General features: G+C 35.7%; 3 protein-coding genes across 6 annotated transcripts; all 3 read right to left on the bottom strand.

Annotated features, from left to right (window-relative positions):
• Positions 1 to 1,309: 1,309 nt before the first annotated feature.
• LOC120263913 (protein IN CHLOROPLAST ATPASE BIOGENESIS, chloroplastic) lies at positions 1,310 to 5,749 on the bottom strand. The gene is made up of 11 exons (XM_039271891.1): positions 5,578 to 5,749; positions 4,704 to 4,787; positions 3,600 to 3,674; positions 3,453 to 3,495; positions 3,288 to 3,345; positions 2,783 to 2,950; positions 2,641 to 2,703; positions 2,466 to 2,557; positions 2,278 to 2,359; positions 2,071 to 2,181; positions 1,310 to 1,570 (listed from the first exon to the last, which is right to left on the bottom strand). Exons 1-11 carry the CDS (start codon positions 5,714 to 5,716, stop codon positions 1,430 to 1,432), a joined length of 1,056 nt encoding a protein of 351 aa, XP_039127825.1. The 5' UTR covers positions 5,717 to 5,749; the 3' UTR covers positions 1,310 to 1,429.
• A 1,468-nt stretch (positions 5,750 to 7,217) lies between these two features.
• LOC120263914 (probable phytol kinase 1, chloroplastic) lies at positions 7,218 to 14,011 on the bottom strand. Of its 4 annotated transcripts, XR_005537171.1 has the most exons (8): positions 13,717 to 14,011; positions 11,664 to 11,731; positions 11,450 to 11,581; positions 11,260 to 11,375; positions 11,079 to 11,193; positions 10,883 to 11,000; positions 9,653 to 10,130; positions 7,218 to 8,247 (listed from the first exon to the last, which is right to left on the bottom strand). XR_005537171.1 is itself a non-coding variant. In XM_039271893.1 (7 exons), exons 1-7 carry the CDS (start codon positions 13,969 to 13,971, stop codon positions 10,098 to 10,100), a joined length of 837 nt encoding a protein of 278 aa, XP_039127827.1. In that variant the 5' UTR covers positions 13,972 to 14,011; the 3' UTR covers positions 9,401 to 10,097. The 4 variants fall into 4 exon arrangements, 3 of the variants coding, with proteins under 3 accessions (XP_039127827.1, XP_039127826.1, XP_039127828.1); XM_039271893.1 differs by lacking the exon at positions 7,218 to 8,247 and having other exon boundaries at positions 9,401 to 10,130; XM_039271892.1 differs by lacking the exons at positions 7,218 to 8,247; positions 9,653 to 10,130 and having other exon boundaries at positions 10,739 to 11,000.
• A 1,217-nt stretch (positions 14,012 to 15,228) lies between these two features.
• LOC120263766 lies at positions 15,229 to 15,815 on the bottom strand. The gene has a single exon (XM_039271742.1). It carries the CDS (start codon positions 15,751 to 15,753, stop codon positions 15,487 to 15,489), a length of 267 nt encoding a protein of 88 aa, XP_039127676.1. The 5' UTR covers positions 15,754 to 15,815; the 3' UTR covers positions 15,229 to 15,486.
• Between the last annotated feature and the right edge of the window lie 3,000 nt (positions 15,816 to 18,815).

Raw genomic sequence — 18,815 nt, 5'->3', positions numbered from 1 at the left:
TGGATGAGGACTTTTGTCCCCTTTTTATTTTTTATTTTTGTTTTTTTAAAAAAATGTAATTTGGGGGTTTCTCCATTTTGCTTTTATTTATTTATTTATATAACATTTGGGGGCTGAATTCTGAATTTGGAAGCATATGTTGTATTTTTAAAAGGAGAAATTAAAAAAAAAAAAATAGGAGTACTAATAAATAAAGGCATATACCTTGTGAGATTATAATTGCTTTTTAAAAATAACCCCCTATTTTCTTGGATAAATTATCACTTTATTATTTTTATTTTTTCTTAATAATATGGATAAACCAATCATTTTGAATTAACCTCTAGAAGGAAAAGAAATTGCTATCTATTTTATTTTTTTTATCTCTATGTGAAAAATTGACGAGAGAAAAACAAAAAGAAGATATTTTATAACTTTTTATTTTGAATTTTCATATGCAATACTTCAGCCAAATTTTTGTGTGTAATTTTTGTCTTTCGTCGTTGATCCATAAAACCAAACGGAATGAGATATTATGAACCCTACAAATGATAAATATCTCCTAGAATTTATTTATTTATTTATTTATTTATTTTTTAACATTCACATGAATTCAAAAACTCAAAATTGCAGGCAAATTGGTATAAATTATAATTTCACAATTAAAATTTTAATTTAAATTTTGTAGAACACAAATTATGTTTTATCAAATTTTTTTTTAAATCAATGTATCTAAGCATGAGATTAGAAAAGAAAGTATGGCGAAATAATTTTTTAATAATTCTAATAAATTTATGTGTCATTGTATATATTTATAAATATTAATGCTTTCTGGCTTGAACACATAAATATCATTTCTATTGAATATATGATAATAATATATTTTTATAAGGGTGTATGAAAATTTAACTATCATTTGAATTGACACAAAAAATAAAAAAAATAAAAAAATAACTCAATAATACATTTCTAATTTTTCAAACACAAAATATAAGGGGGGTTTTTTTGTGTGTTTTTTCTTTAGCTTTCTCACTAATGTCAAACTTATAAGAAAATAAAAAGCTAAAAGTTAATATAAAAATAGCATTTATAATTCAAAATAAAGAAAAAGTCTATAGTAAAAGGGAACAATAATTGGACTTGTTCCAATCATAGGAAGGATGATTAAACACCAGGACAATTGAAAGGTAAAAAGAGAACAATAAAAAGTTGAGATTGTTTCCTTACCCTTGAAACATGAACAATAATTACTGCACTTTTTTAGTTAACAAATTTAACATAAAAATACTATATATATATATATATATATATTTTTATAACTTTATATTCATAAAGTAAACAGAGAATAAGTATCCTTACATGTGAAATAATTTAGTATTCAATAAAAATGAAAATTAACAAAAAAACTGAAAAACAAGGAAGAGTAACTAACTATATGATGTAATTAACTTCAGTCTTTGTACAGTACAAACCTTGCAATATCTGAAAGTCCAGCCTCTCTGTAACATTCTGCAATTCGATCAACGTTATCAGTCCATGTCCCTTCGACAGAAGCCAAGTCTAATAAAAATGCGGCTTCATCGAGGGAAACCTGCGTATTATGAACCGAAACATCTTTCAGAAAAGGAATAACTTTGTTTCAGTATGTCACTTTCTCATGTACACATGATCAAATATTATGGTATTATAGTTATATCCTAACACAAAGTGACTGCCATTTTTTGTCACTTCCACATATCATAACTTTATGTGTGTCATGTATTTGAACTTAATTAACACAAGACCTTGTCCAAAGAAAATACAGAATAGTTCGACTTTATGTATGCTGTATGTGCAAAAGGCCTATGCTGAATAGTTAGCCTTTGATCAAATCAGCATGAGTTGATTTCCTTATTTGTCCCAGGGTCAAATTGGTATAAAATATATAGTCTGTGAAATTCTTCTCTCCGGCCATAATTGTATGTTTAATTGACCGGACCGCATAAATACTGCCTTCTTTGTGAGTGCACATGCAGTTGGTTTTATGGTGTTTGTTCTAGTCAGCATTTGCATTCTATTGTCACAGTTGGACATAACAAAAGAACTCTTTACCTGCTCAGGTGCTTTTCCTTTCTTCAAATCTTCAAGCTTACCGTCTTTGCTCACCTTCTCCTTTATGAATTCAATTTGCTCATCATCCCACTGTGCAATCTCCGCAACCTCCTGACCAGGAGAGTCAAACCATTCATAATCAGTAATTGCACAAATCTTCAGTTAAGAGTAAAGAAGAATGTTATCCCGGAGAAATTTTGCTCATACATGGTATTTGCATCCCAATGTCCACCAAGGAGACTTTAATGCCCCCCTTGCTGCATCTTTTGCTTCAAGCTTACGTCCAACCCTAGAAGGTTGAATCGGGTAAATGCACACATACTGATTGGATTGATATATCTGTAAGTACTTGAAATTGTGTTTTTCAAAATAAATTACTAAAGACCATTACGAACTTCAGCAAAATCTCTGCGTTGAACACAAATGGCCGTCCAAATCCAGGAAAGTGGCCCCTGGTATAGAATTCACCGGTTACCATTGCTGATACCTTCAAAAAAGAAAAGGGAAGAAAATCGTAAAGTTCACATAGAAACTTTATCAAGACTGAGATCAGATAGCAGTCAATCATACATGGTCCCCTTTCTCAAAATGGCGTGCCACCTTTCTCTCAATAACATCTGGAAACAAACCAACCTGAAAGAACATTTTATTGCAAAGACAATCTTGAGCATAAGCACAAAGCAGTAATTTAGTTTTCCTAATTTCCACTTACCTTCTTCAAAATATAGACATCCAGATCAGTAATACTAGACTCCATAAAATCACCCTTTGTGTAAAGCTTTTTGCCAGCATCTGATGTGGCATCGCATAACTTGTTAATACTTCCTTTGGCAACATTAGCATCCTCCTCAACCAGCATTCTATGTATGTACTGATCTGTCTGCAACACCGAAAAACCGGAATCAATAGTTGTGAGAAGCATAGATTTCATTTGCCCTTCCAGATGCACGACACACTGTGATGGCTAGTGTACTTGGAACTCTACTTTTGCAGTGAATGTATCTATGAGGAGGATGCAGAAAATAAGAAATTAACCATGTTCAACTAAAAGCCATTGAACTGCAAGTCTTGAATGACAATGTCCATAGCTCAAAAACTTGCTCAAATCAAACAAATACACTTTTTTCTGACATTTTAGAAACTTATAATCAAGTCAGATTAAATCAGATGCCAGTGTTCATGCTTGAGTGTTATAAAAACAGAGTTGTATATCTTACATTCTTCGCTAAGAGCCAAACACCATGCTGATGAACTTCCACAATAGGCATCTCCATTCTGCATGAAAGATATTAATACTCTTGCTAAATTTCATGTATCCAGTTAAGAACCAAATTTAAAAGAACAGGTAGAGAGGATAAACAATGAAACTATCAATAACATACCCAGGTGGAGCTGTTGGCCACCTTAGAAATGATGTCAAAGCCCCTATATAAATCCCATTGAAAGCCTTTTAGTGGTGACATTTGAATTTAGAATTTTCATTAAGCTATAACACCAAGTTCTGAAAATGCTAGAGTTTGTCGTTGAACCTGATGGATTTATTGAAAGAGGAATAACAAGGGGAAACAGCCCTTCTCTGGCTCCAGGAGAAGCAATTGTTTCACCTACCAGAACAATTAGGAATAAGAATAAAAATTTAGACCATAGATATATCTCAGCAGACAATACCATTAAACATTTAATGATCATTAAAAGCAAATTTAGATGTTTATAACCCAAACAGTAGTCAAGTTCAATTGATCTTACAGGACTTTCCAACAATCATGAGTCAAGTGTAAGAATAGAAATCCAGTTATGAATCCATGTTAATAAGACAAACCTGGCTTTTCAAACTTATGGCTAAAAAGATCTGGCAAAATCTAGCCTTTCTTATCTTGAATTGTGAGAGGAACATGAAGTCATCATTCTAATGGAGCCCATGTGATGACCTAATATGGAAAATCTTATTTCTCTTAACATGGACTTTTATATCTATGATGAATTCACATTTCTCCAATACATGGTCCACGAGTAGTACTCTTGTAGTAAACAATGCCCACAAGGAAAAGCGGCATTACAATTAGATGTGCACATTGTAATTTTAGCAACTTTTCCTTTCAGCTCATAATTCTCCAAATTAAAACCTAGAATAGTTATCTGGCTCCAGAGAGACAATTCAATTTTATACAATCGGCTTTCTACATTAGTCTCCAACAGTTTCCAGGTTTAAAACAATTATGACCTGAATAATGGTTCTTACCTTCTCCAAATAGTGCAAATCCCACAGTCACATGTACAACTCACCAAACTCATCTACTTCCAGCATCCATCCAAAGAAAATAAGTAACTAACCTATACCCTCGACACATTTACAACTTTCCAAACTCATCTCTTCCATCATCCATCTCAAGAACACATGTAATATGCATACTGCACTAAGTGAATCAACAATAATTTTTGTATAGCATAGATACTGGAAAATCAGGAAACAATATATACCTTTTTTTTTAATCCATATAACAAACATTTAGCACTCAAGGAGATCAAATAAGAATAACTTAATATTTCATGATATATACATATATATATATGTATATTTACCATGAAAATCTTAGCATAAATCATAAAGAATTTGGAACAGAAATCAACTGTACCGCTCGCTTGTAGCACATTCAGTAGGTAATTAAGATGCTCAGGAGGTTTTGCTGCTGCAATATCTCTGATAAAAGAGCCATGCTCTGCATACGATGCCACAAACAATCAGGGATGATTCACATGGGAACACACTTAAAAGGAGGAATTTCCTAGATGATCGTGCTCTATCTGTAACATTATATAGCATTCCAGAGTCAATAACAATATGATGCATACACCATGAGATATTGTAAAGGAGAGCACATTTTGCAAGGAGGGCCATAAACTAATGCAGCAATTGCGATGTGAATGGAGAAGTCATTGTGCGATGCTATCAAGGAGTGAGCAACCAAAGATGTAAAAAGGGAAATCAAACCAAATTCCTAAGGTTGCACAAAACTATAATGTTACAGACAAGGAACTCAAAAGCATTTTCATCATATACTCCAAATCTGCAGAATTGAATATGTCATTGCATCAATATCAAACAATGAAAAATCAAGCACAATGGCACAAATACATTTTGGTTAATTAGTAATACACACAGAAAGGGGTAAAAATACTCGATAAACAAATCACACACAACTCCCAACTTTGTATTCAAAAATAATTGGAAAAAAAAAACCATTTTTTTCTTTTCTACACACCGTTAAACTTGAAAGGAACACAAACAAATCCTTGCTTTCACACAAAAACTTGTTTCTTTGTTAGAAAAATCCGAACTCTTATCTTAAAAAAATAAGATAATATAACATCACAGTCAATCGAAAGCCTACCAAATTGAAAAAGAGCTAGAATTCATTCTAAAACACAACAAAACAGCAATCAAACTCGTATAGAGATACCAAAAAACAAGGACCTCAAATCAGATACAGAAAGTGAGAAAAGGAGTACCAAAGGTGGTAGTGGTGGTGGTGACGGCAGTAGAAGAAGAAGATAAGCATCGGATAGAAGGCTTTATCCGGAACGCGCGCAGCGCTGAAGCGCAGGGACCTCGGCACACCACAACGCCGCCAGCCCTCATTATCCTCATCTCCTTCTCTGCTCCTCTGGCTCTCCGCCATTGATATCCAATTCCAGCTTCTTTGGTATGTGGTGCTGGGCGCCTGGGATCACTATCGGAGCTCCGAAACCCGATAACGAGATCCGAATCCAATACTATTCTAATCGGGTTTGGATGTGTTCTTACAGTTATAGGGCGTGCCCGATAACTTTCATGGCTAGTTTTCAAAAAGACCCTTGTATTTTTACCTTATTATTATAAAAAAACATTATACTGTTTTAGAAGCCTGGAATAGAGGAAAAAGAAAATAATGAAATATTGACCCAAAGTTTTGGAGTAAATTTTTTTTGGGGTTACCCAGGTTTACCCTTGTTTCTTTTAGGTAACCCAACTTTAATTTGTATCAATGAGGATACCTAGGTTTGGTTTGTGTTACTCCGGCAGGCCACCCTAAATAATCCGACGAACCTAAGCTGATGTGGCAACCAAACTTACACAGTCAGCATGCAAAACTTGTGCTTCATGCCATGCTGGATAGTACATCTGGTTTCGCTCGTCCGCTTCAGCCAAATAAAGCCGAGTTAGCTTTCCACATCATCTGGGTGTTCTTCTTCTTTTCTTCTTCCTCTCATCTAGGTTTTGCAGTAGGGGAAGAGGAGGATGCTATGCATCATATTGAAAGATGAGTGCACTACATTTCGCACAAAAACATCAACGAGTGAACCAGTGCAAGGAAAGCATAGGGATGGAGTCACCTACAAAGGCTCATCGACAAGGGGATATTGCTAATAATTATAAAGCAAAATTTATAAATTTTGTAATATGGTTTTATTTGTAAAAATTGGGATGATTTGTTAATCGGGTTCACATCTGATGTTCTCATGCGAGCCTTTGGTTTATTCCCTTGTAAGCATGGGTGGGTGTAATGGGAATGCAACACTATTATGGTTCTTATCTGCATAAGTTGCAGATTTATTTAAAAAAACACACTTCTCGTAGTAGTTGCACATGTAGAAAAGCAATAGCAGGATGATCCTTGCAACTCTTTAGATAACTCTTTGAATGGTCAAATTTGTAAGATTTAACTAGAATACAAATAAAAAAGAGAATTCATATTTATTTATAAAAACAAACTTCTTATAGCTGTTGCACATGAAGAAAGAAGTAGCAACAACTTTAGATATAATGAAGTAAGATATAAATGTAATCTCGAAAAAAACATAAAAATAAAAATAAAAATACAATTCCTTGCATTAAAGTTACAGGTTTCTCAGAAGTTTTACAAAAAATTGCAGCTTTACAAAAGCTAGAACCCTTACAGTAGCTGCAGGTTCTTTAAAAAATTAGAAATGCAAGTTTAACTTAAACTGCAAACTTCCTTATGTTGTATTTTGAAACCTATGGTTCTTTTTGAAAAATAACTGAAAATCCACATTTAAGTAGGCTGGATACATACAAAAAAAGTTTCAGAACAGTTGCAAGCCTGTAACAGTTCACAGAAGTTTTAAAACAACTGCAATTTTACAAAAATTTGAGAATAGATGCAGCTTTACAAAAATTTTAGAAGAGCTGCAGTTTTACAAAAATTTTAGAAGAGTTGCATCTTTACAAAAATTTAGTCATAGCTGCAACTTTACAAAAATTTCCGAGGTGCTGCAGTTTTCCAAAATACATAAACAAATAAATGCTAGTTGATCCCATCAAGGTGCCTTCCTGTAAGTATCACCTGCACATGCACCTAGGCCTGCAGAGGATCCAACTCCTGTTGGTAACCATACCTTCCTCCTCTTGGGAGGGAATACTATCCTATTTCATTCCAATTCTAAACTGTGGATTCCTCATGTCAACCTCCTCATTGAACTCAGAATACTTAGGTTTAAGAGGGGTCGCATCCTCTTCATCTGTTGAAGAGTAGGACTGAAAACCATCTGAATTAGCATAGTCAGATCCTACAAGGTCACCATCATCTACTTCTGTAGCTTCACCACCAATATCAGCATTTGGTCTTGAACCACAATCATTAAAAATCTCTTCCTCCACACCATCATCACTGAAATTATAATCTGAGTCCTCAAAGTTACATGTTTCATCTCTATCACTACTTCTGCCATGTCCCCTAATTAAAATGTCCTCCAAGTTCTCATCATCATGTGTAACATCTTCTTCCTCCTCACCCACATAATTTATACAAGCAACCATACTACATTCAACAAGCCCCACACCTTCATTACTCACAGGAATGCTGCCTAAGTCATGGGCCAATGGTGTTCCACTGCAAGGCAGTCTCACACAAACACACATCTCTCTGCTGCACCCTACTGAATTTGCCATTTTTAGAGCATCTAGGTCAGTTTTAACTTCTTTGTACCCTCTATCAATGCTTGTTGTGTCCAGCCACCATATAGAACAACCATCAACCTCCAAATTCAACTCTCTTGCCATTGCTAGGAGTTCTATCTTCGATATTTGGTCAGAACAACAATAATCAATATACCCTGCTATTCCTTCCATTTCACCAACTTTGTAATGCATTCTTATGGAAAATAACTCAGCATCATCATCTGGTACAATCATATGTAATTTAAATGTGAACCACCAAAAGGAATAGAAACTACCAAAACAACTACAATTATGAACCACAACAAGCATATTTACTTAAAATTTCATAAGAACCTCATAATTAAACAACTTCACAAAATTAAGAACAAGTAAAACAAGTAAAAACTGCTAGAACAAGTACTAATTCCATGAACTCAATTAATAAAATAGCACACCTTTGCCTTCATTATATACACAGGAAAAAATAAATCTAACACAGTAAACAATGATAAAGGATTACTAATTTCACTACTAATGCTAAATAAACAACCTCACATCCAAAAAAGGAATTAAATAAACAACCTCACTATTGTATCACTACTAATGCTAAATAAACAACCTCACATCAGATTCTTTTGCAGGTATAGCCATTACTTTCTTGTTTTTATTATGCCATACCTACTTTGGTTTTTTATATCAATTAAAAAATAGTTGTTTAAAGATATGTGCAATTAGCTAGCTATTCAATCTTTTTATGTAACATGTGCTGACTTTGGCTTCTTTTTAATTTTCGGTGATGTAATTTAATCTATTGCCCCACCCAGTTCTGGGTTTCTGATCATGCTTGTTTAACAAGTGTATTTTGCTCTTTTTGCATCCTTCTATGGAGTTGCATTGTCGTAGCAAATTTTGATTCTTGTGGAAGTTTTTATTCTACAAGTTCTAATTTTCTTACTATCATGTAGGCCTAAAGAATCCCATTAGACTGATGGGCAATGTTACCCCCTTGATGGCTGCTATGACTCTTGTCCTTTCTCTTATAGTGGAACCCATCTAAGTAAAAATCCATAGCAACCTCATAATCTCAGTAAACAAAAAGTCCAACCAATTACACAGAACAACCTCAAAATTAAACAACTTTACAATGGATAACTTATTACTCCAACTGCTAAAACAAGTAAAATTGTTTCCATTAACTCTATTAATAAAAGACCACATGATGATGACTGCATTATATACACATGAAAATGTTCCAAAACAGTCAACAATGAGAAAAAAAAAAACTAACCAATTACACATAACAACCTCATAATCAAACAACTTCAGAATTAATAACTTATTATTTAAATTGCTAGAACAAGTGAAAGTGCCTCCATTAACTCAAGTAATAAAAAACCACATGATAACCTCATTATATACACATAGAAAAAAAATCCAAAATAGTTAACAATGACAGAGGGTTATTAATTTCACCACTAACACAAAATAAACAACCTCTCGTCCATAAAAGTAACTAAAAATTTCATAACAACCTCACAATCTCATAACTAAACAAAAAGAACAAACCAATTTCACAGAAAAAAAACCACCCATCATTAAATTAATCTTCTACCACTCATGTGAAGGGGGTTAGAAGAGGGCACTTACTGTACTTGGGGGCTTCATTCCACTCATGCCGTATCTCCCAGTTTACGGCCATCTACACCAATATCAGCTTCCTCTATTTTTTCCGGCTGCAATGACCTTCACTTCCGTTACCCTGGCGGAGATGTTTGGTCGTCACCACTAAAACCCTCAAAACCCTCTTTTGGCTTCCTTTCAAACCAGGTGGAGAAGAAAAAAGCCCTCTTTTGGCTTCCTTTCAGACCAGGTGGAGAAGAAAGAAGCTTGTCTCTTGTCTCCCTCTGCCTTTCTCGAGATGAGGGACCCTGATAATGTGTCCGTGGCTTTTTCCAGAACACACTACCTCCGGCTGACGAGGAATGCTGAGTTGTCTCCATTGGCTGACTTGAATGACACCTTTAATGTGATTTGTCCAGCTTGGCATGAAGCACAAGTTTTGCATGTTGACTGTGTAAGTTTGGTTGCCACATCAGCTTAGGTTCGTCGGATTATTTAGGGTGGCCTGCCGGAGTAACACAAACCAAACCTAGGTATCCTCATTGATACAAATTAAAGTTGGGTTACCTAAAAGAAACAAGGGTAAACCTGGGTAACCCCAAAAAAAATTTACTCCAAAGTTTTGTATTAATGTTTTCTTCTTTTTTTTTTCCTACACATTCAATTGTCTTCATTTCAATAGTATATTTTCTTTGAGTTATATTTATATATATATATATATATATCTCAAAATTTTGAAATTACACATTACACATAAGCCATAAAGATTCATATACACCCTTGAAGTCCTATTATTGTTTAATAATATACAAGATAGTTTTTAAATCTTTCATAATATTCTCAACTTTTTATATATATATTTTCCCTTTAAATTATTTATAATATATATATATATATACTAAGACCTATTAAGTCTTGTGATGGATTAATTAAGACCTCTTAAACATATACTTAATTAATAATCAATACAAACTTTGAGCAATAAACATATACCTTAAATATAAACAGATTTCCATGGCAATGAACATATATCTCACATTAAAAATCAATCCAGTAAAACATTGATTGACTAGACAAAAGGACAAGTAAAGAAAATTTCAACACAAAGATCAATTTCTCAAACATCTCAAAATTTATTTTTAGATAAAAAGAAGGATTCTTCCCTAATAAACACACCAATGAACTGTTTCAATGTCCAAAAACTAGAAAGGCTGTAAGCATACTTGACAAAGGAACAGAGATATTATCATCAACAACCTCATCAATTGGAAGAGACTCCACCATGGTAGCGGCAAACGAAATAATAGCTACTTTTTTTATCACTGGCATCCATTCCAAATGGAGATACCCGAAGATTGAGAAGTAGTAGAGCATTCTATAAGTTGAACATCGACAAATATTAGTAACAACCGAAATATTTCAATCCATTTTGAGTAAGATTTCAGTATATTACCCGATGGAGAAAAGAAACCCAAATGTAAACATGGAAATGCTACCGATCCAGCTTTTTCGTTTGTTGTATGGAAGTTTTAGTGTTCCAAACCTTCTTCCAACAATATCAGCAAATCCTGCCACACGAAGATAATTTACCGGGAAGGTCTAAAGAAATCAGAAAACACAGAAGAAGCCATTACCATCGCCACCACTCATCATTGCAATGGACACAATGCCAATTGGAGATTGATGCCAAAAGAACAATGTACAGACTAGCAGAACCAGAACGTAGCACAAAGGTCCTTGAAGCAATTCTCTGTGTAACATGGTATAAATACAATGCAAGCACATTTAAAAAGGGACAATGGATAGATGGGATTAGGATCTTACTCGGGTTTTCCTTCTCGTGTAACTGATTTTATTAGATCTTCATTAGTAAAAAGGCCTAGACCATAGCTGACTAGTCTTAAGCAATTGATGAAAGGAACTATAGCAGCGAAATAGCGTGCCTCTGTTGTGGAGCTAAGAGCAAAACATAACTAAATTAGTGGACAAATTGACCAGAAGGCATGAAAATAACAGAAAATTAACTCAAAGAATATACCTGAAAATTGGCCAGGAAGACATAAAGAGAACCCCTGACAAAACATGAACAAGCTTTCTGCTCAAGTTCTGATCTAAAATTGAATGAGTAAGACGAATTCAAGGGGGGGTTCCCAAAGAAAGGAAAGGCAATATTAATAGTTATGATAGCTAAAGACTTTCTATTTATTTTTTTTTTTTAAGCCACTGAAAGGATATGAATTGTGTATTGATAACATCTTAGCGCCTCGTCATGTTTTTATCTGTGACTAAAATGTTTGGAGTAACCATCTGTTATTTTCTATAAGGCCAGAAATGCAAGAGTGTAAATGAAATCATCTAGTCAGCAATGGTGCGCATCTCATATATCTCAAAAGCAATAAAAGAATTAGCACATTATCTACAATTTTGATAGATGAAAATGAAGACTGGGTTCCCTTATGAAGAAGATCGGCACGGGTATATATCCTTTATTTCGGGTTTGCTTATATTTGATTTGTTGATTTCGAACCTAAACTGGATTATTTTTTATGAGCTGCCCCCTTTCTTTGGTTTCTGTAGTTGCAGGTGTGCGCGCGCGCGCGCATGTGCACTTTATGTTGTGTGATGGCTTTTCTTCCAAATAGTCTCTCCTTAACCATGTTTCATTTGTGCCACAAAGGTGAAAGGTTTTAAATCAAAATGGCTTTGGCCTGTTCAGCTAAAACAATAGAAATAAAAAATAAAAAAAAATAAAAAAATAAATCATGGCCAGTCATTAGGTCATTAACAACCTTCTGTAAAATCAGTCAACTTCATGATCTTTGTGACTTTAGAATGTAGAACTATATACAAGCTGGAAAGAAGTCAGAAGGTGAGGAGTGTGAATCCCTGTTCAGCAGATGAAGTTCACATAACCTATATACTTCCTAAAGACCAAGGAGTATATTTAGAGAAAGACAGATAGTTATGTCTATAAACAAAAAGGATTCATCTTTAACAAGTACTAACCTCATCATATTTTCCATGTACATCATGCAAAATAGCAACTATTAGCATTAACACTTAATCACATGTTCAGACAGTGGTAAATACAGAATTATGTCATCCACCAGAACAAACAGGCAAAAAGGGAGAATTAGGCCATGTTGAGAACTGGACGAGAATCCAAATGAGAGTTTCTAAAAATAGAGCACAACTGATTTAGAACTAAGCACATCAGCGAAATAAGTAAAATAACGCATTACTGGTCTCTCACAAAAGAAGACGAGTTTAACTAGACAAATTAGAAAGGAAGCTTGTGTACTTCCTTCAGTGAAACCAGAATGAAGCTTCATGATCACTATCATGGAACTCCAAATAAAAATCCACAAGTTGACGTACTTGGTTCCGAACTTGTCCAACGCATGTCAAGCTTAGTGGAAATAAGTGTAAGCTTAAGTTGAAAAGACTACAAAACACTAACACAAGCATCACAGACTCAGGTGGAAGGAATAATAAAACCAGGGTGAAATTGACACAGATGCAGATTCAATTTTGAAGTTCTTAGCTTGAATCAGAATCAACAATGAAGTATGACTAATAAATCCAGGCAAAAAATTACTGGAGTGTTATTATTTACATCAAGGTCAACAATCATGCAAAAATACATTAAATATACACTAAATAAAGAACCACAATTACAATTTCAAAGCAGGCAAAACATAAACAAACCTTAACAAGTGGGTGCATCTGAAAAAATAAATAAATAAATAAACATGTCATTCTAGTCTCTGGAATTCTTTGGATTTCTAGGAATGCCAACAAGATAATATTTTGAAAGTTAATTTGCTAAAATTCTAGAAAAACCAGATGATGGACATGATTTGATGTTCATAGATGCAATTCGTATACTAAAGTCCCAAACGATCTTATTCACAGAGAAATTGGAGAGAAAAATCACTAGAATTCTACGTAATCCGTAAGGGCGAAAGCACCAAATCAAATTCCACATGAAATCCATTGCTTTGAATCCAAAATTTCACATAAATGTGAGCAAATAGAGAGATAAGCATAAGATCCAAACTTGAAAGCCAAAAAGGGTGAACGAACGGGACCTGTTCGATGAGATTCATCTTGGTGAGGAAATCAAAGGAGAGGACGAGGGAGTAAGCTCCGGACAAAACGGCGACGGTGGCGCCGGAATCCTGAAGCCAAGAAGCGACGGCGGTGGATCGGATGCGACGTAGCCGCAACGATGAAGGTCTTCTGAAGACGCCGGTGTCGGAAGGGATGAGAAGAGGTTTCCGGGGAAACCTCAAGGTGAGGATCGATGGAGAGGCGGCGATCTTCACCACCGGCGTGGTGGCCATCGCCGGCGTCGAGCTCGGAAGTAATACTACTGTGAATGGCATGGATGGTAGATAAGCTGATACTCTAGGCGGGATTTTTTTATCTATATTTGTGTCTGGATTTTTACACATCAGCCCCTATAAATTATGTTAATTATATTGAAATTTCCAATTTTTTATAATAAATTATATATATATATGGAGGATTGGTCTTTTTACATACGTTCCTCCTATTGGATTGTAAACAGATAGATTTGAATCCAATAGTTGTAAATTATCCATCTTTATAAATAGTGAAATCAAAAATTAACATGTAGCGTTAAATAGTATTGTAAACAGTGATATAAATACTAAAAAAATTGTATATTTTGTTAATCTGAACCATCCGGTCATCATAATAACAGCAATTTACCCAATTATAACTTTCAACTGTTGAAGGTGATTTACACTCCCTTTAACAAAAAATATAAAACAAAAACTCGCCCAACTAATTTTGGATGCATGGACATGGTTTCAAGTAGTATTACTATTTATGATGCTATTTTTAAACCTTTCCACAAGGGTTATTTTGTACTGTACGTACTTAAGTATGTATTTATTTCATTTTGAACACTTAATTTCAATTTGTATCAATTTGAATACCTCGGTTTTATTTCCTTTCAACGAGAGGGCACTGAGATAATTTCGGTGAGGGCTTGCTGATGTGTCTGCCAAATACATCGTAGATTTTATTTTTCTATGTCGGACAAGTAAAAAAAAATATTACAACAATTTTGTGCTGTCAAACAAGTAACGTTGGATCCAAACATTGTTTTTTTTTTAAAAAAAAATTGACAAGATGGTGTTTCAAATTTGGATAAGGTAGTTCAAAATATTTTTATAATTAAAATTTTACTTAAATTTCTATTTTATAAATATTTTTTTTTCTTAAGTATGTCTTTTTTATAATAGTAGACGACAAGTGCCTTTTTTTTAGACATAAACAATATCGAACAGTACTGAAATCTGAATATACAGTATATATATATAATATAAAAATAATATAAAAATCTCGGATAAATAGTATATAAATAGTACATAGAGTAGTGTCAGGGAATTTGAACCATTGGACTATCCAATGGTTGATTGATTAAGCATGTTGATACGCAATGGTTTTTTAACCGATCACACCGCTCCTGACATGACTTGTCGAAATATGTAATAAAAAATATTTATTTATTTATTTAATCAATATTCATTATATATAAAACCAAAAAAATCCAAACCAAACAAAACAAATTCACAACACTATTTACATTTTCACAGTGAAAACCCTTTCAGTAATAATCACAAACACCTTCAGAACCAGAGTCAACCTCTAAAAAACTCTCAGTAATTTTCACAAACACTTTGAGAGCAAACAAACCAAACAACAACCAAACCCTGTGAAACTCTCTGAGTAATTTTCACAAACACTTTGCGCGCAACCAAACCAAACAAAAACCAACCTTGTGAATCCAATCCCTTTGAGTAATTTTCACAAACACAAGCAAGGCATCAGACGCCGCCGTAGCGAGCATCGGAGAACTTGGTCTTGATCCACTTGAAGCCGGTGCGGAAGGAGGACTTCAGCTTGCCTTCCATGGCGAACATGTTATACGATGCGATCCGGCGCTTCCTCTTGAGCTCTGGGTCGCCGGAGCTGGCAAAACCTTCATGCTTGCCGTTTGGGCCGTTGAAGCTGTAGGATTTGGCGCGTTCTTCGTAGCCGAACCTGCCGGAATAGGACGATGAGTACTTCGGAAACGATCTACTCTTCTCCATTAGAGGACAACGAGGAGGAGCAAGAGAGAGGTTGGGGAGGTGGTGATGGTGAGAGGTGGTTATAGACTTATAGCAGTAGAAGATGGGATTATTTACGTAGACACCCCTGTTAAATATTTAAATTGCGTAAAACCCCCCTCTTGAGTTAGTTAATTACATTTATGTCCTGTTAGTGTTAGTAAGGGTCATAATAACATTTTACTCTGAAAAATAGGTAATTAGTATATTTTAAAAATGTATTTTATTTTGTATGCTCCTTTTAAATTTATTTATTTTGAAATAAATAAGTAGTTAAAAATTTCTATAAATATTTTTTAAAAAATCAAAGTAAAGTTCCTATATATATATATATATATTTATTCTTAAAAAAAAAATCTGAAAGTTTCCAAATTATACCCAAATTATATAAGATATTCAACTAATTATAAATTGAGAGGTGGTTATTTACAGCCATTCTTATATTTAAAATATAGAAATATTTATATTGTGGGCATTAAATCAAATATAACAACCACTGTGTGATCACTTTTCACTATAAATAAAAACTCTGATTGCAAAGAGTGAGAGAATTAGCATCAAAAATAGCAGTCGTTTAAATAATGATGCAATAAATTACTTTAGAGACATCCCTGATGCACATATATGTGCAATTATTTATTTATTTATTTATTTTTTTTTGAGAAAGGTGACAAGCACCATAACACAGGAACGTGCACGTGTGGGGAGCAAATCTCAACGCCGACTCACATACTCTCACTTTGAGTAGGCTATGAGGTTCGATCCCGGGTTCTCTCCGAAATAAATACCTTACCCAATGGACCCGATGCCAATTGACCCAAAGGCCATTGGCTATATGTGCAATATCACTCACATATAAATTTTCCAATAAAAAGATTTATGGAAAGATTAAATATGTAAGAATTTTTAAAAATTTACTCAAATCAGAAATTAAATTTTGAAAAAACATACAAAATTATTGATGAATTTTCAGAAATTAATGAACAAGTGTGCTCTTTTTCATTTTTCTCAAGAACAATAAATATTAAAAGGGGAGAGGATGGGTAGCGACGTTCGTCTCACCTTCGACCCAGATGACCGGCCGGTCTTCGTACCTTTGTGTCTCTCTCCTCGTCACCTTGAGGATGTTGGCGAGGAGGAAGATGAGGGTGAGTACGTCTTAACCTTGGATTCGCTGTTTGGGGTGGAGTGTGCATCATCAGAGTTGAGCGTGGATGCTTTTCATAGGGTTGAAGAAGGCGGTGGGGAGGCCATCGTGGAGCTGTTAGAGGTTGTAGATGAGTTCGTCTACTTTCCTGGGAAGTGTGCGGCGGTGGAGCTTGGCTCTCGCGAGGTGGGGGTGGAAGATGGTCTAGTTGAGGTTATGGTGGAGCGGGGCTCCCACGTCAGTATGGACCTTGGTCTCCTCGATGGCGGAATGGAGGACAGGCCACTTGGCGCGAGCGTGGGGCGGGGCTCCCATGCCGGAGTGGTTGGCAGCGGGGCTTTAGGACTGCCGGGAAAGTCGCCAGAGGTGGTTGAGCTCCGCTCCCACGACGGAAGCCCATTGTTGTCTGGTGTTCGGCCGAAATTGGTGGAGCTTTGCTCCCACAGTGATGGAGAAGTGTTTATCCAGTCATGCCTTGCTCAGGTTGGGGGCAGGGCCTCAGGATTGCTGGTGTGCTGCCGGAGGTGGTTGAGCTTTGCTCCCACAACGGCGGCTCGGCGATTCCTTGTGGACTGCCTGAGATAGTGGAGCCTTGCTCCCACAGTGCTGGAGACGTGCTTCTCCAATTGAGCTCTGCTCGGGTGGCGATGACCCGAGAGGATGGTGACGCTGGTTGGATCGGAGAGGATGGTGACGTTGGTCGGACCGACGGTCGGAAGCGGGATCAGTTCCCCGAGCGTAGTCAGTCAAAGAGTTGGGATTTAGAGCGGTCGCAGATCTCGAGGCAGTGTTGTGTCGAGAGTGCAATAACTCTGCAGGATTATGTGAGGCCTACAGGTGGCGCCCAACAGCTGGTTGAGGTTTTTGACCACGGGATCTTGGGGGCCGCAGGTTGCCTCACGTGACGCTTTGAGTGGATTGGAGATCCACTTTTGATTGTTCTTGGGCTAGATTTATTGATGGGCCAAGCTACTGCTAGTGTTAATGTCAGCCTAGTTTTTGTTAATTCTTTTCTGATTTGTGAAGTGGGCTGGTGTTTTATTCCTCTTCCAATTGTTGTTTGGCCATTCGTAGCCTTGGCTATATTAGATGGGACACATTTTCAGGATGGAAGGAAGGCACCCTTGGTGGGGGTGGAGTACATGGCTAATGTCAAGCATAACCTTGAGTTTCTTGGTTCGAGGGGGTGCTCGACTAGGGAGGACGCTGCTGCCGAGGAGGCACTTGTTCTGGCTGCGGGATAGTGTTTGTTATTTGTATGGTCTGGAGGATGGCCTTGTATCCTCAGGTGGTCTGTTTTTGGTACGTAGTCCTTGTATCACTTTTTGTGGTGTGTCTTTGTCGCTTTGGGTGTTTGTTCTGTGTTTGCTCTTGTTAGTTTAATTGAAGTTAGGAATGGGGGTGGGGCGGGGAATCCCGATCCCTGGGAGCCCTCGCCCCAACGGGCGAGGGATTCCCCGAACGTCCCCCTGCAGGGCGGGGAGGCGGGGAAAAAAGTCCTCCCGCCTAGCCAGGCGGGCGGGGGCGGGAATGGTCTCCCGTCCCACGGGAATCCCCGCCCCGCTCCCCTCGGGGATTCCCCGGCCCCGTGCCCCGCGGGGATTCCCCAAAAAATATAATATATATTTTTAATATATTTATTAAATATTATTTCAACATTAACATAATATTATATATATATATATATACTCAATAAATATTTATTTATTAATATTTTTAGTTATTATTATGGAACTCACAATTATTTCATACAACTTATTAACTATTTAAATTTATATATTTCATTAAAACATATTTATTTAATAAAATCTTAAATTATTTTAATAAAATTATTATATAATATATCTACAAAATTTAAATTCAAACTTCTAATTTTCAAATTTCTAATATTCACAAA

Source organism: Dioscorea cayenensis, chromosome 6, assembly GCF_009730915.1.
Source record: "Dioscorea cayenensis subsp. rotundata cultivar TDr96_F1 chromosome 6, TDr96_F1_v2_PseudoChromosome.rev07_lg8_w22 25.fasta, whole genome shotgun sequence".
Lineage (NCBI taxonomy): Eukaryota > Viridiplantae > Streptophyta > Magnoliopsida > Dioscoreales > Dioscoreaceae > Dioscorea > Dioscorea cayenensis.
This window is presented reverse-complemented; position numbering and strand designations above follow the sequence as displayed.